This window comes from Equus przewalskii, chromosome 13 (assembly GCF_037783145.1).
Source record: "Equus przewalskii isolate Varuska chromosome 13, EquPr2, whole genome shotgun sequence".
Lineage (NCBI taxonomy): Eukaryota > Metazoa > Chordata > Mammalia > Perissodactyla > Equidae > Equus > Equus przewalskii.
In genome coordinates this window covers 26,390,837-26,413,429 of record NC_091843.1, presented here as the reverse complement: position 1 = coordinate 26,413,429, position 22,593 = coordinate 26,390,837, and the positions used below count along the sequence as shown (strand labels likewise).

Genomic DNA, 22,593 nt, shown 5'->3' with positions numbered 1-22,593 from the left:
TTGGAGAAGGGGCTAATTCTAGGACTGAGGGAGAAAATATACAGGATAAGCCTGGCGTATCTTGTAGTAACAGAAAGAAAGTGCTCAAATGAATGAACAGCTCCTCCCCACCCCCCATACAATGACGGGGTATGTCAGAGGGGTACAGAGGTCTACTGAAAGAGCTCCCAACGGCCAAAGCTAGAACAACCTGAACAGAAGAAATTATAGTAGTATTGGATTACGTAAAGCTTAACAGAAATACACATGAGCCCAGACTGCTTTAAGTAAATGATTAAATAAATAGGAGAGCAGAGAAAAATCTTCCAAGAAAAGAATTTCAAATAGTTCATGCAGACAGCCCTCACGGAGGGGGAGCATAACTCTCCAGTATTTCAGTGTGGGCTGTAATAACAACTTTCCTTCCAAAGAGTACGTTATGGAAAAGGAGGGAAAAAAAGCTGGAGAAACCTGACAAACGCTAGCTCCAGCCAGGGAATAAAGGTGAACACCAGCAGTGATATGCCATATTGACGTATGACTGGGTATGCACCAGTATGTACCCTGGATATGATGCGTTGAAGGGTGCACTTTCCCTCTGTGGTCCCCGTCAAAACACATTCCCCCAGCTGACGGCTGACGAGAGAAACATCAGACAAAGTCCAACTCAGAGACATTCTCAAAATACCTTACCAGTACTCCTCACAACTTTTTTTTTTTTTAAAGATTTTATTTTTTCCTTTTTCTCCCCAAAGCCCCCCGGTACATAGTTGTGTATTCTTCGTTGTGGGTTCTTCTAGTTGTGGCATGTGGGACGCTGCCTCAGCGTGGTCTGATGAGCAGTGCCATGTCCGCGCCCAGGATTCGAACTAACGAAACACTGGGCCGCCTGCAGCGGAGCGCGCGAACTTAACCACTCGGCCACGGGGCCAGCCCCTCCTCACAACTTTTAAGGTGATCAAAACCAAGGAAAGTGTAAGGAAATGTCACAGTAAGAGGAACCTAAGGAGCTATGACTATTAAATAAGAGTATCCTGAATAGGATCCTGGAACCTAGCAAAAGGAGATTAGGGAAAAACTGAGGAAATCTAAATAAACTGTGGAATTCATTAATAATAATATATCAATATTCTTCATTAATTGAGCCAAATATACTGTACTAAAGTAAGATGTTAACAATGAGGGAGACCAGGTATGGGGTAAATGGAATTCTCTGTACCATCTTCACAATAATTGTTAAGTCTAAAACTGTTCTAAAATAGAAAGTTTATTTAAAAAAATCAAAGGACATTTCATTTTTGGCAAAGGGAATGCTAAAAAGGGAAAAACAGCTTGTTAAAAAAGAGAGTTAATCCCATGTGTTTTCTAACCAGCTATTAAAAAAATAGTTGAAGGCCAGCCCTGGTGGCCTAGTGGTTAAGTTCAGCACGCTCCACTTTGGTGGCACAGTCCTATACCGCTCTGTTAGTGGCCATGCTGTGCTGGCTGCCTGCATACTAAAATACAGAGGAAGATTGGCACAGATGTTAGCTCAGGGAGAATATTCCTCAACAACAACAACAAAAGTTGAAGAAAAGAGGAAAAAATGGATCTCGATCTTACCTATTCTTTTTTAGTTTGGCTTCAGCTGATGGCATATTTTCTAAGCAACTGGGACAATAATGAGAGTCCACCTAGAAAGAAACAAGAGATTACAAAATCAGAGGAAAAGAAATTCGTTTAGCTTATGTATACGTCTATACTAAATAAGAAATTTTAAAATACATAGCAGCAGCAGGTGAGACATCACTATCTGGCAAAGAACCTGGACTGTTTTCAGCTTAAAGTTTCTTCTTCAACCACGTTTTTTCTCACCCCCTTGATTTCCTAAAACTCTTCTATTTCTCCTTTCTGATCTTTCCTGTTCCCCTTTCATCAGGGTTTTATGTATTAAATATGTTAAAAGTTGTCTAGAAGAACTCTATGATAATCTAATGAATACGTTAATAAATAAAAAAACCTATTTGTGAAGCTGTGATTAAATATTCTATCTTGTTTAGCTTTACTGGACTACAATAACTTGACCACACTTAAACTGTTACAGGAAATTTAAAGTTTTCTCTTAAAGAGATTTTAAACGACAAATTAAACTACTAAGCTAACAAGATAGTCTTATTGTATTTAACCCCAAAACATAGTATAAAAATTAAACTCATTGTATTTTTTAAGGCCTGAATAATTATTTTCTTTAATGTAGGTAGATCCTATTTGACAATTCTAGAACTCCAGTCAACTGCAGATGGAAAGACAGATTCACTTGACCATAAATACTATGATAGAAACTGGCTGCTTCTTTCATCATCTGCTATAAACAGGACCATCTTTGAAAAAATAAAGTTGCTGCTCAAATAATCTCCAGGAAAATAAAATACCGCACTGCTAACTAATATTTGCACTTACTCAATATAAAAGGCAAAATAATTGATTCTTTCTTGTCCCCTTTCCAAATCATACTTGTCCCTTCATATGTAGCTCCAATCCCAGGTTCTCCATTAGAACTTTCTGGGCTACGCCAGCCCTCACTAGCCTCATCCTTCCCCAAACCCTAATGGCCTCCACTTCACAGGGACACACCAGTCTGTAAAAGATGCAGTCGCTGACTGAATGTCTTAGCTGAAGAGATCCTTAGAGATCAAGGAGACTGAGCTCCATAATGACACCAAATGAGAATCTAATCCAATAAATTCTGAAGGTGGAGCTGGAACAAAGATGCATCTGAAAAAAAAAAAGGCCTGACCAAAGATACATACATACATACACATACACACACAACATGCTAATGAAGAAAAATATACAAGAAATATCATGTACGTAACACAGCATTGATTTTTCTCTGGTATTAACTGCCTTCTCTGACTATTCCTATTATGAAAAATATCCCCAATAAAATAATAATTATTAATAACGTGTAAAATGGCTTGTAGGATAGAACATGTCTTCATACGCATTTTTAACAGTCCAGGGATCTTCAGTGAAGTTCTGAGTCAGGCTGCTTGGTTTCAATTATTGGCCCTCCCTCCCACCCCCCAATTTCTTGCTGTATGACCTAATGCAGACATTATGTTTGTTTCCCTAACTGCTCTCAGTTTTTATGATGATAAAGGGGATTATGTAAAGCACACGGCATACAGAATACTGAATAAGCCTAACATTACAATCAGCTTTTTTTTCACTAGACTGAGTTACTCAACAGCAGGATTTGTCTTACTCATCTTCTAATCCCCACAGGTTACTGAAGGAACAAGACGTGTCAAGGGCTGCAGAAGTTCTGGGGTTTTGCTATTTGGTGATTTTTTTACGGGGTGGGGTCTTTCACGTTTGAATGCCCACTTGTGACTGTGAAGGACAGCACCGCACCCTCAAGCAGAAGCGCCATGAATATAACACTTCGAACCTCTTACATGACAGACCCTATTCCAAGCGCTTTTCACTCAGCCCAACCCAGCCTAAGTTCTTCCCTGCTGCAGGCCTTTGCCCGAGCCAGGAAACAGCAAGGCATTCTGACGAGGGCCCCGTTTCTGGCCAAAGTAGGGGCCGAACTTCCAGGATGGGAGGGGCATGAATGAGAATGCCTGCACTCCCTTCCCCCCATCAATCCTGCAAAGACAGTATCTCGCCCCTTAAGGACCCTGACCTAAGCACCCCTACACCTTTTTCTCCCCAACCCACCCAATTCCCAAACCCCCCAGGAGACAGACGGCCAACGTCCCCAAAGTCAAGTCTGTCCAATCAGAGGGCGCTCTAGAACCAGAAGATTCCCCCTCAGCCCCACCCAAGGCCGCTCCTCCTTTCCAAGAAACAAATTATAAGCAAATTAAATCGCAGGCAAATCTGAGTGACGGAATACATAGCCAATCAGGAAACTAGAAAAACGACTACCGCCTCCAACCGGCGGAACTTCCCCGCCTGTCGCGGTGACTGGGAAGAACCCCTCCCCCCTCCCCCCAACACACACATTGTTCATGGGACGACGGCGTTACCTCGTGAGACACACATTCCAGCGACCGCAGCTCGCTACAATAGCGGCAGAAGTAAAGCTGCGAGAGCGGGGCCCGAACCTTCTTTTCTCCCTGGACTAGGTAGAGAACCCGCTCCGATTGCAGCAAAGACGCCATCTTGGAGGGGGAGGAGCCAACGACGCTCCCGTCGCATCACGTGACCCGAGAGCCGGCGTTTTCCTCTCCGCCTTCCCTACGTCTTTCAACGTACACTTTGACGTAAGATTTCCGACCCCGGTGCGGGGGTTTGCGCCGGGCGAGTCAAAGTGCGCGTGCGCAGCTGGGATCCACTGTTTCTTCCCCAACCCTGGGCCCGCCCCCCAACCTTTTAGCGAGGGTCAGCCGCCTGGGTGGAGCTGAGGGTTTTCTATCGTTAAGTACGGAATCGCAGATCAAATCCAGACAGGCTCAGTGCTCGCCTTTTCTTGGTTTCTTCCGGAAATGGAGGCTGCTCTTTTGATTTATTTAAGCTGCTTCTCCGCCCTCACTTTCCAGGCAGACATCCAGGAGGCAGAGGGAGGGTCTCAGGGACAGAGTTCCGAGGGAACTGGAAAGCTAAGAGTTAACACCAGACTCTCTTCTGACAGTCTTGCCACTGACCTCTAGGAAACTTTCACAGACATTATATCGTTTGAAATTTCTTAGACTGTAAGCCCCTCCACGGAGGAGGCCATATCTCATTCATTTCCAGGTTTCCAGTACTTAGCACTAGGACTAAGTCTATATTGTGGGCGTTCAATAAGTATTAAGGAAGGAATGAAATCAATGATTGCACAATGTTGTTAGGTGTCCTTTATATTTTTCTAGTGCATAAACTCAGCCTTAGATGTGTAAAATGACCACTTAGAACTGGCCTAGCAGAAACTGGAGCCCATGTTACTTGCCACTAGTTCTGTGCTTTTCTCTTTGTTCTAGTGTTGTGTTATTACCTGTCTGACATTGGAATTGGTGATTCAAAAGAAATGAAACTAAAAAATAAGTAATATTAGCTGACATTTATTGAGCACTTTTTGAGTGCGGGACACTGGATCAAAACTTTGCATACATTGTCACATTTAATTTTCGCAAAAACTCCGAAAGGCCGGTACTATTATTATCTCTATTTTACAGTGCAGGAAATTGAGGATTAGAGCATTAGAACGGTTTGTCGGTTTCCTAATAGCAGCAGAACCCTGTTCTGTCTGACTCCACAGCTTGCGTGCGTTACCGCTATGCATACTGCCGCCAGCATGTTTTTTTACTTTCTTTTTTCCAGCTTTATTGAGGTATAATTCACAATGAAAGTTTGTATATATTTAAGGTGTACACCTTGATGATTTGATAAACATTGTGAAATAAGCAACACAATCAAGCTGATTAACATATCCATCCCCTCACATAGTTACCATTTTCTTTCTTTTTTTTTCCTGGTGACAACACTTGAGATACCTTTTTAGCAAATTTCAAATATGTAATACAGTATTGTTAACTATAGTCACATTGTTGTACTTAAGATCTCCAGAACTTGCATAACTGGAACTTTGTACCACTTGACCAACATTTCTTCATTTCCTTCTCCCCCCAGTCCTTGGTGACCACTATTCTGTCTGCTTCTACGGATTTGACTATTTTAGATTCCATTTATAAGTGAGATTATGCAGTATTTGTCTTTTGGGGTCTGGCTTATTTCACTTAGCATAATGTCCTCTAGCTTCATCCATGTTGCTGCAAATGGCAGGATTTCCTTCTTTTTTAAGGCTGAATAATATTTAATTGTGTGTGTGTGTGTACGTATATATATATATATATATTGTATCACATTTTCTTTATTCATCTATCTACATTTAGGTTGTTTCCATATCTTGGCTTTTGTGAATAATGCTGAAATGATCATGGGAGTGCAGATGTTTCCTCAAGCTTCTGATTCCATTTCCTTTGGGTATATACCCAGAAGTGGGATTGCTTGTTCGTAAGATCTGTTTTTAATTTTTTGAGGAACCTCCATACTGTTTTCCATAGTGGTTGTACCAGTTTATATTCCCACCAACAGTATAGCGGGATTCCCTTTTCTCCACATCCTTGCCAACACTTGTTATCGTTGGTCTTGCTGATGATAGCTGTTCTAACAGGTGTGAAATGATATCTCCTTGTGGTTTTGATTTGCATTTCCCTGATGATTACTGAAGTTAAGCACCTTTTCATATATCTGGTGGCTGTTTGTATGTTTTCTCTTCAGAAATATCTATTCAGGTCCTTTGTTCATTTTTTAATTGGATTATTTATTTTGCCATTGAGTTATAAGAGTTCCTTATATGTTTTGGATATTAACTGCTTATCAAGTATAGGATTTACAAATATTTTCTCCCATTCTGTAGGTTGCCTTTTCATTCTGTTGATTGTTTCCTTTGCTGTGCAGAAGATTTTTAGTTTGATATAACCGCATTTGTCTATTCTTTGCTTTTGTTGCCTCTGCTTTTAGGGTCATATCCAAGAAATCATTGTCCAGACCAATGTCAAAAAGCTTTTTCCCTATATTTACTTCCTATAGTTTTATGTTTTCAGGTCTTTCATTTAAATCTTCAAGCTATTTTGAGTTGATATTTTTATATAGTGTGAGACAAGGATCCAGTTTCATTCTTTTGCATGTGGATATCCAATTTTCCCAACTTCATTTATTGAAGACACTCCCCTTTCTCCTTTGTGTGTTCTTGGCTCCCTTGTCCAAGACCAGTTAACTGTTGATGTGTGGATTTATTTTCGGGCTCTCCTCTCTATTCTGTGCCGTTGGTCAACGTGACTGTTTTTATGCCTGTTTTGATTACGGTAGCTTGTAAAATATTTTGCAATCTGGAAGTGTGATGCCTCCAGCTTTGTTCTTTTTGCTCAATATTGCTTTGGATATTCAGAGTTTTTTGTGGTTCCATATGAATTTTAGGATTTTTTTTCCTATTTCTGTAAAGAATGCCATTGGGATTTTGATAGGGATTGCATTGAATCTGTAGATCACTTTGGGTAGTATAGACATTTTAACAATATTAATTCTTCCAATCTATGAACACAGGATGTCTTTCTATTTATCTATGTCTTCTTAATGTTCTTCATCAATGTTTTATAATTTTCAGTGCACAAGTCTTACACCTCTTTGGTTAAGTTTATTCTTAAGTGTTTAATTTATTTTTTTCTATTATAAATGGGATTGTTTTCTTAACTTTCTTTTCAAATAGCTCATTATTAATATATAGAAACACCACTGATTTTTGTATGTCAATTTTGCATCTAATAACTTTACTGAATTTGTTTATTAGTTCCAACAAATTTTTCTGTTGAATCTTCGGAGTTTTCTACCTATATGATAATGTCGTCTGCAAACAGAGATGATTTTACTTCTTCCCTTCTGATTTGGATGCCTTTTATTTATTTTTCTTGTCTAATTACTCTAGCTAGGACTTCCAGTACTGTGTTAAATAGAAGTTATGAGAGTAGGCATCCTTGCCTTGTACAAGATGTTAGAAGGAAAGCTTTTAGTTTTCCCCCACCGAGTATGATGTTAGCTGTGGGCTTTTCATAAATGGCCTTTACTGTGTTGAGGGGAGTTCCTTCTCTACCTATTTTGTTGAGAGGTTTAATTGTGAATGGATGTTGAACTTTGTCAGATACTTTTTCTGTGTCTATTGAGATGATTGTGTCATTTTTTTCTTTCATTTTGTTAACGTGTTGTATCACATTGATTGATTTGCATACGTTGAATCATCCTTGAATCTCAGGGATAAATCCCAGTTGGTCATGGTGTATGATCCTTTTAGTGTGCTGCTAAATTCAGTTGGTCAGTATTTTATTGAGGATTTTTACATCTATGTTCATCAGGGAGTTTTCTTTTCTTGTGGTGTCTTTGTCTGGTTTTGGTATCAGGGTGATGTTGGCCTCATAAGGTGAGTTTGGAAGTGTCCTTCTTCTATTTTTAAAAGAATTTAAGAAGGATTGGTATTAACTTTTCATTGAATGTTTGGTAGAATTCACTGGTGAAGCCATCTGGTCCTGGGCTTTTCTTTGTTGGGAAGCTTTGATTACTGATTCAATCTCGTTATTTGTTATTGGTTTAGTCATGCTTCCTGTTTCTTCTTGATTCAATTTTAGTAGGTTGTATGTTTCTAGGAATTTATCCATTTCTTCTAGGTTGTCTATTTTGTTGGCATATAATTGTTTATAATATAGTCATGTGTCACGTAATGAAGGAGCTAAGTCCTGAGAAATGCATCGTGAGGCGATTTTGTCATTGTGTGAACATCATAGAGTATACTTACGGAAACCTAGATGGTATAGCCTACTACACACCTAGGCTAAATGATACTAATCTTATGGGACCACCGTCATATATATGGTCCATCATTGACTGAAACATTGTTCTGTAGCACATCACTATAATCATATATGATCCTTTTTATTTCTCAGGCATTCATTGTAATGTCTCCTCTTTCATTTCTGATTTTACTTATTTGAGTCTTCTCTCTTTTTTCCTTAGTCCAGCTAAGGGTTTATCAATTTTATTTGTCTTTTCAAAAAACCAACTCTTAGTTTTGTTGATTTTTTTCTATTATTTTATCCTCTATTTGTTTCTACTTTAATTTTTATTATTACCTTCCTTCTGCTAACTTTCGACTTAGTTTCTTTTTTTAGTTCTTTGAGGTGTAACATTAGGTTGTTATTTGAGATCTTTTTTCTTTTTTAATGTAGGCATTTATTGCCATAAACTTCCCTCTCAGTACTGCTTTTTCTATATCGCATATATTTGATATGTTGTGTTTTCATTTTCATTTGTCTCGAGATACTTTTTAAATTTGCTTTTGATTTCCTCTTTGACCCAGTGGTTGTTCAAGAGTGTGTTGTTTAGTTTCCACGTATTTATGTATTTTTCCATTTTCTTGCTGATAATGATTTCTAGTTTCATTCCATTGTAGGCAGAGAAGATACTTAGAATGATTTTGATCTTTTAAAATTTGTTAAGACTTATTTTGTGGCCTAACGTGTGATCAGTCCTGGAAGACAGATCTGTGCATGCTTGAGAAGAATGTGTAGTCTGCTGCTGTTGGGTGGAATGTTCTTGTAATGTCTGTTAGGTCCATTTGGCCTATAGTGTTGTTCAAGTCAACTGTTCCTTTATTGATTTTCTGTCTGGATATTCTATCCATTATTGTAAGTGGGGTGTGGAAGTCCCCTAGTATTATTGTATGCTGTCAATTTCTGTCTTCAGATCTGTCAATATTTGCTTTATATATTTAGGTGCTCTGTCCAGCATGTTTTCTAATATGAAGATATTAGTAATATCTTACCTTTAATATAGTGCTTTTTGATTTATACAGTGCTTTCCTATATGTCACAAGTTATTTCACCCTTTAACAATTTAAGCCTAAAAGTCATTAAATTCCAGTTACCTTGACTTCTTATTCACCAAGCAACAGCCTGGTACTAATTTAATTTCATAGGTGGGCTCTACTCTTAGAAGAAAATGTACTAACAGCCAATTTCTTTGCAGTTATTTCTTCATGTTGATGAATTCCTTGGCCTTATGGCCTATAACCTAGTCTCTGCTGAATTTTCATCACTTTTACTGGACTAATCTTTCGTGGTAAAATCAAGCCCCAGAGCCTACAGGTGCAGAGAGGCTGCAGAGCTGACCCCACATGAAACAGACACTTTTTGGAGGACTGGTTTTGAACAATTCAATTCAATAGACAATTATATGGTCCCCGCTATGTGCCAGGTATTGGGGAGGGAATCAGAGATAAACGAGACAGTTCCTTCCATCAAAGGGCTCAGAGGCTAGCCCCTGAGGCAGCGTTTAAGTGTGGCCCCCGATTATCTACAATAGAATTACCTGAAGGACTTGTTATAAATGTAGATTCTAGGTCCTTATCAAGACCCTAATTGGAAGTTTTGAGGTGGGGTCCAGAAATGTAAATCTTTAGCAAGATCCTAAGTAAATCTCATGCCCACAAAATTAGAGAACCACTGATTTTGGATAATTACTTGTTTAATTTTCTGTCTTTGGCCTCTGAACTGGGTGTAGTGGCCCTCGTCTTTGCTGCCTTCTTTTTTTTTTTTTTTTTCCCTGCTTTTTCTCCCCAAATCCCCCTAGTACATAGTTGTATATTCTTGGTAGTGGGTCCTTCTAGTTGTGGCACATGGGACACCACTTCAGTGTGGCCTGACAAGCGGTGCCATGTCCGTGCCCAGGAACTGAACCAGTGAAACCCTGGGCCACCAAAGTGAAGTGCGCAAACTTAATCACTCAGCCATGCGGCCGGCCCCTCTGCTGCCTTCTGATCATTGGTGGCACTGCCTAGCATGATATCAGATGTCCTCTGCCCATTGACTTATGGAATATGGAAAGTCTCTTGGGGCAGGAAATTTAAACACCCTCCCTATCTCTTGCTCAGCCCCTCTCCCCACCTTCAGGGGGACTGATTCTATTTTCCACAATTCCAATTTGACAGAGCCCTACCTATCAGACTGAAAATTAGACTTCACTTTGGAGATCTGTGTTCCAGGGCCTACTCCAGTCCCCAAGCCCAGACTCTCCCCAGATATTTGTACTTTTAACTATATGATTAATAAACGAATACATTCTTGGGCTACCTTTGGGAATCCATTTGGCAAACCTGGAAATGTGAAAGAGTTAACATTCTGTGGGACAATCTTTGACCAATGTGGGGTGAAAACTTGTGAATAAATGTCCCCTTCTTCCTTCTCCCAGATGTTCTCCTTGGGTCTTTAGAGGGTTCCAGCAGGATCCAGCCCTGGTTGCATACAATGGTGACCAGCTTGTTCAGGTACCCTTGTATTGACTTTCCTTCCAACTGTTTGACTCTTCCCGCCTCCCTGCCTGCAATCTCTCACTTTAGACTCTGCTTTCCAGGGGGAGCTGAGGCTAAAGGAGAGACCCAAAAGTTGAGCTACCACATCAACTGGTAACCACATTTAACAATTCTTGGCAATAAACTCTTGTGAAAAAATCCAACCCAATTTACATTCTCACCATGAGTGTATGAGATTTCCATTTCCCTATTATTTATTCAACATGGAATATTATCAAATCTAGGTTAATAGTTTTGCACTTTCTAGCCATGTGATCTTGAAAAAGCCGTTTTTACCTCTGAGTCTTGTTTCATAACACATAGAATGGGAAGAATAATTGCTGCCTTAGTAAAAATAAAAAGTCATCATGGCTGTGAAAGAATCCTTCAGAGTAAATTCACAATAACACCTAAAAATATTGGACTTAGTCAGACTTTTGTCAAATGAGATCTTGTGGAGAGGGCTTGGATTTGGGCTCCCACATCAGAGGCTCAGAGTCCTCTATAGCTTAGGAGTCCTGGAGAATTACTTTGACCATTGCTGACCATGAGGAAGGCTGACCTCCTCATTTTGGTTTTCTGCTTGAAAACTGCATTAATCACAGGTTTTCACGCATTGCATCTGCAGACTCATCTAAAAGTCATAGTAAGGGAACAGAGGAAGAAAAAGAAAAGCCAGTGTTTCATTAACACCCATCCTGGCCTCTCTGGAAATATGTTGGCAGTGCTACCTAAAGCTATTTCCCAAGTGTGAGCATGGCAGAGGGCTGCGGGTATGCCTTCATCCTGGGAAACCTGTCCATGGACTCTGCTTTGAATTGTTTTTTACAGAGCTTCTTCTCTTTTCCTGTATACCTGCCTCTCTTATTGTAGCTGTACCCTTACCCTCACTCAGCTGCCCTAGCCGAAAACCTGGGGACTTCGAGTGGCTCTTTCCTTTCGATTCTACCTCCTGGATAGCTCTAACACCTGCCTGTCTTCATTCATTCTCACAACCACTGCCTTAATTCAGAGATCTATCGTTTTTCTTCTGGACTTACTGCAGCCTCCTGACTGCCACTCAATTTACTCTCTATGCTGAGCCAGAGTGACATTTCTAAAAGCCATATGTTGATCTCGATCCATGTTTGTTGTTGTTCAGCTTCTTTCAGCAGCTCTCCACCACCTACAAACTCTTGGGATAATGTATAAGACCCTCCAGGATCTGGCGCCTGCTTACCTCTTCAGTCTCATCTCCCAGACACATCTCACTTGCTTTCCAGGCCTATCTAACTCTTGCTGATCTACCAGGAAGAATGTGCAGTGTCCTCTTATGCCTTCTTGCCCCTGTACATGCAGTTCCCTCGGAGAGAAATAGCCTTTATCTGCTTGCCGGCTCAAGGTTAACTTCCTCTGTGAAGCCTTGTCTGTTCCAACAAAGAGGAAATTGACCATGCTTGCCTTTGTCCCACAACTGTGTCCTGGTAGAGCAACTTGCATACTGCATTGTCTTCATTTCTTAACAAATCTGTCTTCCCTTCCAGACCATAGCCTGGCAAAGGGCCTGACCCAGAATAGGTATTCAATAAATTTTGTTTGATGCCTTTTACATCTGGGAATATTTCTTACATCTCAGATTGCTAAATTGGCTAACATTACCTGATAGGTATTATTCACAAGTTACTTTACAGACATACCCTATGAGGCAGGTCCTATAACTATTAACCCAATTTTATAGATGAGGAAACAGGCTCAGAGAGGTTAGGTATTTGCCCAAGGTCAGACCAATAGGAAGTGGATGAACCCAGGTCATCTAACTCCATACACTACTATCTTACCGATTATGCTATAGCCCATGAGTTGGCAAACTTTTTCTGTAAAGGGCCAGATAGAAAATATTTTAGGCTTTGCAGGCCAAGAAGCAAAATCAAGGATATTAGGTAGCTGTAAAGAGAGAAAACTTCTGTTCCATCCCTCTGGATTGCCAGTTGCTGTGTGGTGAGCACACTTTGCCCCAAGTTGGAGACCTTCTCTCAGCCAAAAAGGAGAAAGGCCAGTGGCAAGGGGGGTGAGGAAAAGTGGGAGAGGAGAGCGAGGCTGCCGCTATGGTCAGTTTAACTTTCTTCCCCAATGACTCAGACCCAGGGGCTCTACTCTCCTCCCAGGAGAGCCTGGCCATCTCAGCTGGTGCAGACTGAAATTCCCCTGCTCAGTGACTGGCAGTTGCCAGTAGCACAATCCCTAGAGTGTAGGTAGGGACCAGCATGGGCCCTGGGCAGCAGCAAGGTGCAGGCACTGGCGTGGGAGACAGGCACTGGGAGCGGAGAGAAAAAGAGCCAGGCATGAGGACACCTGGCTTGGTTTCTGGGGCTCACGGTGCCACCTGCTTCAGTGGTGCTTGCGGGTTTTACAAAAACAGGCAGCAGCTGTGGGCTGAAATTCACTGACACCTGCTGTAGCCTCCTGGTGTAGTACACTGAGTAACTTAGAATTATTACCTACTAGAAAGATCTTTGTTCAATTTCTGTATTTTTCAGGTAGATAAAATGAGATCCAGAGAGTCAAAGGAACATACCCACAGGTTTCCTCACTCCTGGTACAATATTCTGTTTTCTAATTCCAAAAATGCAGTTCCCCTCTTCACTGCTCATCGGTTAATTCATATCCACAGCTGAGTAAGAAACCGGTTGCTCTTCTAACAATACTTAAAAAGAAAAGTAAGCAAATGCAAGGGAAAACAGGATGCTCATGGATAACCTATTCCATTTTGCCCTGGGAGTTGGCTGGAATTGCGTCATTCTCATTTTGAGGACATGAGTTTCACATCTCTAGAATGCTCTCCCCATGGCTTCAAAGGGAAGTTCCCAAGTGCACCTCATGCCTAACTAAAGCTTGTCCCCCTCACTCTCCCTTCTCTGTGCTTAGTAGGCTAATGGGAAGCTTATGTCAATTCTGTGGCACCATGGAACACTTCCTCTGTGGTCTGCTGAGGATACAGAGACGTGAGCTCGGCGTCCTTTTTCTGCTGGAGGATGCACAGGGTGACCTCGGGTTAATCACTGCAGCTGTTACCCAATTACTGCCAGTGCTTCAGGAAGACCTCTGGCCCCTGAAGTGCTGGCTCATAAGAGACAGCTCATGGCCACGCACTCTCTCTATTCCACTCCTCTCTTCCTCCCACATTTGCCCACTCACCCCTGGGAAATGCAACTGGCTCAAGAGACCATAGCTCTCAGGAAAATCAGGGTAAAATCATGGAACAGTAGAGCCAGAAGTGACCTCAGAGATTAACTAGTCCACTCACTTATTTTAAAGATGGAGAACTAAAGCCCAGAGAAGGGAAGGGACTTGCCCAAGGCCACAGAGGAAGTTAGAGGTGAAGCCAGGGTGTGAACGCAGGTCTTGGTTCCAAGTTTATTTCTTTCACTACACTTGGCTGGACCTTCACCTCTACACAATTCACCACCCAACCCCAAGGCTTGCTTCTAGAAGACCACCAGTGTATTGCTTGTTGAATTGAGTAAAATAGAACTGAAGATTGAATTTCTGCCTAACTCAGTGCCTGATCCAGAGCAGGTACTCAATAAGTATTTGTTGGATGGATGAGTACTATCTTCAAATATCTGGAACTTGTTGGCAGATGGAAGCTGGTAACTAAAAATTGTTTTCTTTTTGATCTTCAAGCAGTTCCTTCTTTTAGAAGGTAGAGGAAGAAACGAGGGAAGGGAGGCAGACCACAATTTTAAATAGGGTGGCCAGGGTGGGCCTCATGAGGTCAGAACTGAGCAAAGATTTAAAGGATATGGGGAGTGGGGCAAGTGGATATCTTGGGGAAGAGCCTCCAAGCATAGCTGAGCAAAGTTTCTAAGCCTAACTGAGGAAGAGCAAGGAGGCAGTGGGGCTGTTAAGGAATGAGCATGGGGAGAGGTATAAGAGATGAAGTCCCAGCGGTAAGGGGGGAGAAGGGGCGCAGCTCATGTAGAATCTTGAAAGGCATCTTAAGGATGTTGCATTTTGCTTTGAAAGAAGTGGAGAGCTGTTGCGGGATTTCATGCAGAGCAGTGACATGATTTAAAGTACATTTAACAAGGATCACTCTGGGAATGGGACTGTAGAAAGATAGGAATAGAAACAGGGGTCAGTCTGGAGATTGCTGCAGTGATCCAGGCAAGAGGTGGCAGTGCTATGGATCAGGGATTCTAACTATATTTTGAAGGTAGAGCCTATGGGATTTCCTGATGCCCAACGCTGGGCAGTTGTGTATATAGACTGCTGTGTGAAGGGTGGCTTGGAGTTACGCATCAGGGAGGCTGTTGTTGGGCCAGGGGATAATCCATTTCATGGTTTGGCCGAATTCAGCCACTGGGAGTTTATTTTCTCAGAAATTATCAAGGCTATCTGTTTCTCCTCTGTGAGGTCAAAATAAAAACATCACAGAAAGGATGAAAAACTTACATGTTCAGAAGAAGGAGATGAAGCTAACTTGTTGAGTTTCTAGTTTACTTTTCCAAATCACCAAGCAGGATGATTACTACACCGGAAAACATATTTCACAAGAGGCCCAGAGAAAGAGCTGGTGGTTGCTAAACACATTAATCAGATTTTCAGCACTCCAGCTCGAGCTGAGAAAGAGAAGCTGGTGTGGGAGGGCCCAGACCATTTGGAGTGGTGCCAAGGGCTATTCCAAACAAGCTGTGCCCGTTGCTTTGAAGGTAAAATGAGTTAATAAAAGTTAAAGTGGGTAGAGCATAGGACATCGTAAGTTGCTGAGTAAGTATTTGTTATTCGGCCGCGGAGTTTAGCCCACCCCGTCATTTACAAGTGGGAAAACAGGTTCCGAGAGAGGAAGTGGTTTGTCTGAAGTGCCCTGGATCTCCAGCTCACTTAATGAGCACTAAGTTGATTTGTTTTATTATGTTGGGGTGACTGGGACTTCCAGTCTTGCCCACACTCCCGCCTGTGCCTTTTGGCTGCCTCTTACAATTCATTTCAGGAAGCTCGTTTAGGCTTTGAGCTGTCAGTGTCTCTGATCGTCTGAGAATCTGCCCTCACAGGAAATGTTCTGTTACTCTCGAGCACCTGTGGTTGGGATGTTTCATTAGTCTTGAGCGCCTGTGGAAGCCAGCCTCCAAACTGGCCCTCAGTGGTATTTATACCCTGTGTACTCACCTTTCCCATTGTCTCAGGGTTGGTCTGTGTGACCAATAGCATACAACAGAAGTGGTGGTGTGACACTTCTGACGTTAGATTATAAAAGTCTGTGGTTTCTGTGTTCTGTGTTCTCTTGCTGGCATGCGTGCACAAGCACACACACACTTAAAATCTTGGATCACTTGTTTGGGAGAAGCCAGCTGCCACTTTTGTGAGTAGCCCTATGGAGAGGCCCATGGGGCAGGGAACTGAAGCCTTGGCTAACAGCTAGTGAGGACTGAGGCCTGCCAATAACCAGTACGTGAGCTTGGAAGTGGATTCCCCAGCTCCAGACAAGGACTAGGATGACTGCAGACCCAGCTGGCAGCCTGACTGCAATCTCATGAGAGACCCTGAGCTAGGACCCCCTAGCTAAGCAGCTCCTGGACTGCCACCCTTAGAAACTGTGAGATAACATATGTTTGTTTTAAGCTGCTAACTTTTGAGATACTTTGTTACACAGCAATAGGTAACATACAACCACCTTACCTTCCCGCGGCGGTAACAATTAGCCTTTGTTGCACCATTCACCTCTTTCCACCTCTGCCCCCTCCACCGTCCTTGTCATCACCCTGTCCACTCCCCATGTATCCTTAGCATCAACTGTCTTCTCTGAGGCTGAACCCAGAAGTCATCAACTTGTTAAAATCACTCATGGTACCAAAAGGAAGCAGGTGGTGAGCTAAAATGGAATTTGAGAAAAGTGTAATAAAAAGGAACTATTTGCAAAAGTGTGAGTGGGGTGGAGGGTAATCACCCGGAATACGGAACATGGCAGTACCCAGGGCTAGTAAACGTGGGGTGCTGTTTGTGGCCAGAGGCCTTAAGGGGTGAGGGGAGGGAGCACTTACTGGAACCTTGAGACAGAGAGAGCTGTGTGAAGAGGGCCCCCTGAGAGGAGTTGGGACCTTTAGGTCCAGGACAGAGCCAGGCATTGGCATGCCTGGGTGGAGGGTAGAATGCAAAATACTTCATCTGATCTGCGTTCTCATGTGCAGAACGGGAGTTAGTAACATTTTCACCATAGAATTGTTGTAAGGACCAAGTGATATGATGCATGTAAAACCCTTGCTATGTGGTAAGTGCTAAAGAAGTGTTTTTTAAGTAAATAATAATTTTTTTAAAAAAATAAAGGCAAAGAACTTTATTATAGATTTTTTCCTGAGACCGCATTTACTTCAAAAATTAATAAATTTTTACTGATGGACTGGATTGAAATATCTGCCAGTAATAGGCATTCTTTTCTGTCTCCAGCTGCATGACTCTATGATAATTGAGCACTTTGGAATAGCCATGAGAATTGATTCAAATAATTATCACCACACTAATGAGACCATGTGACTGTCACTCCACTTCAAAGCTATAAAATGGAGCCTTCCATTTCCTTTTCTTTCTTCCTGTCTGCCCAGAAGCTTATTTTATCTCACATTCCGCATGTTTGGAAAATTCCATCACTTTACCTTCTTGACTAATCATTAGTTCAGTGAGGTCTTTCAGCTATAATAAAAAAAGTTGTAATTAAAATAAAAATTCCTGCATCTAGTTTTCAGACTGAAAGCGTATTTCTTTTCAGAGTTAGCAAGCAAGTGGGGCTTCCCAAAGAGTAAGAAGGCACTGTGCCCAGAGATCCGTAGAGCAAAAAGAACCGTAGGAATTTGTCCAGGGGAAGAAGGGAAAGATGGAAAGACACAGGGGACTCAGGAGTCCTTGTGCACGGTGCTTGACTTCTTGGGAAGAACTGAGCTGCTTAGGGACCTGTCAGGAGGGAGCTGGTGTCTGAGCCAGACATGTCCGCCAGTGGAACAGGATGGATCACCCTACATGGATATGCTTTTAACTCAAAACTGTAGTGATCTTATGATCCTTGAGCCTTGGCTTTGAAAGGATTTTGGAAGCACAAGTGACTTCAGAGACTATCTAATTCAGCTCCCTTCTTTCCAGGTTTGGAGCTAAAAGACCTAGATGGGGGGAGGGACTCATTGAAGGTCACGTGGCAAACTAGATAGAGCCAGCACAAAAAGCCACGGTTTAGTACTGCTTCGTGCCGGTTTAGTGCCTTTTACTTTGTGCCCAGGTGCACCCACTTTCCTCTGTCCCTCCAACCCTCCGCCATTCCAATAGAATCCTTCTGCAACGTGTTTTTGCTTGCATACCTCCAGTGTTAGGAAGCTCATGACATCCCAAGAAAGCTCGTACTGTTCCATTTCCAGGCAGTTCTCTTAAAAAATTCTTTCTTAGAGGTTTTCTCAGAATTCCCACAGCCCCCGTGAGTACCCACATCTCTAGATCAAACATCCTGATTTCTTGTAATTTGGTCTTTTCTGGGGTCTGTTTTAGAAACTGAGATGAATTTTATACACACAGTTACCTAGTTAATGTTTCCTTCAGACTGTGGTGGCCGGAAGGGAACACAGATGTGATTTTTATGTGTCACACAATTTTATGTGTCAACTTGGCTGGGCCACAGTACCCTAATACTTGGTTAAACACATCTTGGTGTTGCTGGGAAGGTATTTTTTCAGGGAGATTGACTTTTTAATAAGTAGACTTTGAGTAAAGCAGATCACCCTCCATAAGGTGAGTGGGCCTCCTCCAGGCAGTTGAAGGCCCTGAGATAAAGACTGTCCACCTCCGAGGAGAGGAATTCTGCCACAGACAGTGCCTCGAACCTAAGCTGCAACATCAGCTCTTCCCTGGGTCTCTAGCTTGCTGGTCTCCCCTGCGGATTTTGAAGTTGTCAGCCTCCAAAATCATGTGAGCTGATTCCTTAAAATCAGTCTTTTTCTCTCTCTGTCTCTCAGTGTCTGTTTACACACACACACACACACACACACACACACGTTGGTTCCATTTCTTTGGAGATCCCTGACTTATGCTATGTTTTCAAGCATACAACTTTGCCTTCAGGCACAACCTCAGAATTGGAAAGAAAAGTCTTTATTGACCTCTCATCTTCCTCTCAGCGTCCTATCATTCATTCATTCCACAAGTGGAGCATATGTTCTGCCCCAAGTGCTGCTGATAGAAAGGAAAATATTGTAACCAGAGTTCTGAACTTAGGGCCTTGATAAAGTCAGACCCTGCCCCAAAGCATTAGTGCTTAGAATTTAGGGTGACATAGAATTTGGCTCTGTAGTCAGACAGTCTTGGGTTCATAATTGGCTTTGACATTTACCAGCTGCTGACCTTGCGAAGTCACTCAACACCCCTGAGCCTCAGTTTACCTTCTCCATCTGTAAAAGTAGGGATTTGGATTGGAAGATCTTTAATTTTGGACATACAGTCTCTCCATTTAGTGAAAATTCAGTAAGGGAAGAATTGTAAATAGCATCAGTCAATCAGTAGGATGACAAAGAATACTGAAATAAGACTGACAAATTAGATGGGAAAGTGGTTAACGTTCTATAGGGCAATAAAAACATCTACTTCAGGGGCTGGTCAGGCGATGTAGTGATGGTTAAGTTTGCGTGCTCTGTTGCTGCAGCCCAGGGTTCGCAGGTTCGGATCCTGGGTGTGGACCTGCACACTGCTCATCAGGCTCTGCTGTGTGTGGCATCCCACACACAAAACAGAGGAAGACTGACACAGATGTTAGCTCAGTGATAATCTTCCTCAAGCAGAAAGAGGAAGATTGGCAACAGATATTAGCTCAGGGCCAATCTTCCTCACCAAAAAAGAAAATGAGAAAAAACCCCACCATCTACTTCAGGTCTATAGCTATAGATGAGTTAATAATTTATATATACTATATATACAAATGAGCAGTGTTTACCAGTCAGAAACTCTCTCACATTCATGATTTCACTTGATCCTATTTCATCTTCACTAAAACCTCTTGAGGTAGACAGGAGCGTTCACATTTTGTAGAAGGGAAACCTGAGGCTCATAGACATTAAATACTTTGCCCAAGGTCACAGAGTTAGTAAGTGCCAGAACCAGGATTCAAACTCAATTTTTAAAAATTCTGAGCCACATTATCATGCACCTCCTTTTTCTTAGAGATTTTTTGGCACGTGGGATGAATGGCATGAGTTCAAGAAATCTGGGATCTGTTTTCCAACACTGTGTTCACTCCCAACAGTTGATCAAAGTATAGTTTTGCAAATGTTAAAAATATAATTTGTATACATACATATGGTGAGCACATATCAAAGTTTTATTTAGATTTTTTAATGAAGGAACCAGTAGGATGACAAAGAATGCTGAAATAAGATTGATAAGTTAGATGCAAAATTGGTTAATGCCCTATAGGGCAATAAAAACACAACTTTTGGGGTTATCTTTTCCGTCAGATGGAACTCATTTACATCTCTATTGGACAAAACAAACCAAAACAAAACAAATTTTTTTTGTACCTTATGAAACTTTTTATAAGTTAGCATCTAACTTTACAGAGTTGTAAAATGTCTGGACCCTAGTAAATCAAACGAAGGTACATATCCTAGAGAGTCAGACAGGCTTCTTAGGCCATGCTCTTGTATGACATTGACAAGACATCTAGTCATCCTTTGGGTTTATTTCCAAGTTCTGGATAATTTTTCCTATCAGTCCTCGTCTATGATTGTAAACTTCAAAAATTATTGATGATCACAAAAATGGCTGACTTCATAATCTTTTGGAGTTATTTGGCCTGACTCATTCGCGTAGAAGCCCCATTGTTGTATGGTCAGCAGATCTAGAGCATATGGTGCTCATCAGCTACTACAGCCAGAGAATTAACTTCTGTTGGAGATTTCACAAGGAACTAGGATTGAATTTTTAATACCCATGATCATTCCAAAGATATCATCAACTTGATTGAGATATAATTCACATGTCATGCGATTCATTCATTTGAAGTATTCATTTCATTGGCTCTTAATGTGTTCACAGAGTTGTGCAACTATCATCACAATCCATTTGAGAAGATTTTCATCACGCCAGAATGAAATCCCACACTCTTTACACGTCACGCCACATTCTCCTCACTACCCCCAGCCCTAGGAAACCACAAATCTTGTTTCTATCTCTATTGATTTGCCTGTTTTAGATATTTCACATAAATGGAATCATATAATATGTGGTCTTTTGTGGCTGCCTTCTTCCACAGTACTTCAGTTTTTAAAAATATCTGAGTAATATTCCCTTGTATGGTCATGAAGATTTGCTCCTATGTTTTCTTCTAAGAGTTTTACAGTTTAACTCTTTCATTTAGGTCTTTGATCCGTTTTGAGCTAATTTTTGTATTTATAGTGTGAGGTAGGAGTCCAACTTTATTCTTTTGCATTTAGATATCCAGCTGTCCCAGGACCATTTGTTGAAGAAACTGTTCCTTTCCTACTTAATTGTCTTGGCACCCTTGTTGAAAATCAATTGACCAGAAAAGTGATGGTTTATTTCTCAATTCTATTCCATTAATCTATATACCTATCATTATTCCAGTACTACACTGTTTTGATTACTGTAGCTTTGCAGGAAGTTTTGAAATTGGAAAGTGGGAATCTTCTGACTTTGTTCTTCTTTTTTAAGATTGTTTTGGCTACTTGGAGTCCCTTGCATTTTCGTATGAATTTAATTTATAAGCTTGTCCATTTCTGCAGAAAAGGTAGTTGGGGTTTTGATAAAAATTGCATTGAATCTGTGACTAGTGGGATGATTATGAGATTTTTGTCCTTTATTCTATTGATGTGATGTATTACATTAATTGATTTTTGGATGTTAAACTAACCTTGCATTCCTGGGATGAATCCCATTGGGTCATGGTGTATAATCTTTTTAATATATTTCTGGATTCAATTTGTTAGTATTTTGCTGAGGGCTTTTTGTGACTCTATTCATAAGAGATGTTGGTCTGTAGTTCTCTTGTGATATCTTTGTCTTGTTTTCACATCAGGATAATATTGGCCTCATAGAATGAGTTGAGAAGCGTTCACTCCTTCTGTTCTTTGGAAGAATTTGTGAAGAATTGGTATTAATTCTTCTTTAAATATTTAGTAGAATTCATCAACAAAGCCATCTGGTCCTGGACTTTTCTTTTTTGGAGTTTTTTGTTTTGTTTTGTTTGTTTTACCAATTCAATCTCTTTACTTGTTATGGGTCTATTCAGATTTTCTATTTCTTCTTGAGTCAGTTTTGATAGTTTGTGTCTTTCTGGGAATTTGTCCATTTCATCTAAGTTATCGAACTTGTTGGCACAGAGTTGTTCATAGAATTTCATTGTAATTCTTTTGATTTCTGAAAGATCAGTAGTAATGTCCCTTCTGCTACTTCTGATTTTAGTCACTTGAGTCTTTGGGTTTTTTTTTTTCTTGGTCAGTTTAGCTAAAAGTTTGTCTATTTTGTTGCTCTTTTCAAAGAACTAACTTTTGGCTTTATTGATTTTCTTAATTATTTTTCTATTCTCTTCATTAATTTCTATTCTCATCTTTATCATTTCCTTCCTTTTACTTGCTTTTGGTTTAGTTTGCTCTTCTTTTTCCAGTGTCTTAGGCGGTAGGTTAGGTTGTTGATGTGAAATCTTTCTTCTTTTTTAATGTGGGTGTTTATACCCACACATTTTCCTCTATGCACTGCTTTAGTTGCATCCCATAGGCTTTTGT

The 22,593-nt window shown here is 41.0% G+C and overlaps 2 protein-coding genes across 3 annotated transcripts in view; one reads left to right on the top strand and one right to left on the bottom strand.

Annotated features, from left to right (window-relative positions):
* The window catches only part of DCTN4 (dynactin subunit 4), a 33,217-nt gene extending 28,764 nt beyond the window's left edge, over positions 1-4,453 (bottom strand). The window contains exons 1-2 of one of the 2 annotated variants that reach the window (XM_008517229.2): positions 3,999-4,453; positions 1,582-1,652 (exon numbers count right to left, since the gene is read on the bottom strand). In XM_008517229.2, the coding sequence (XP_008515451.2) occupies positions 1,582-1,652; positions 3,999-4,133 (206 nt within the window). In that variant the 5' untranslated portion in view covers positions 4,134-4,453. The remainder of the gene's footprint in view (positions 1-1,581; positions 1,653-3,998) is intronic. The other variant, XM_008517228.2, reaches the window with a different exon arrangement.
* The window catches only part of SMIM3 (small integral membrane protein 3), a 44,475-nt gene continuing 25,991 nt past the window's right edge, over positions 4,110-22,593 (top strand). Inside the window, exon 1 of the mRNA XM_070570451.1 lies at positions 4,110-4,235. The gene's annotated coding sequence lies outside the window, so the exon portion shown is untranslated. The remainder of the gene's footprint in view (positions 4,236-22,593) is intronic.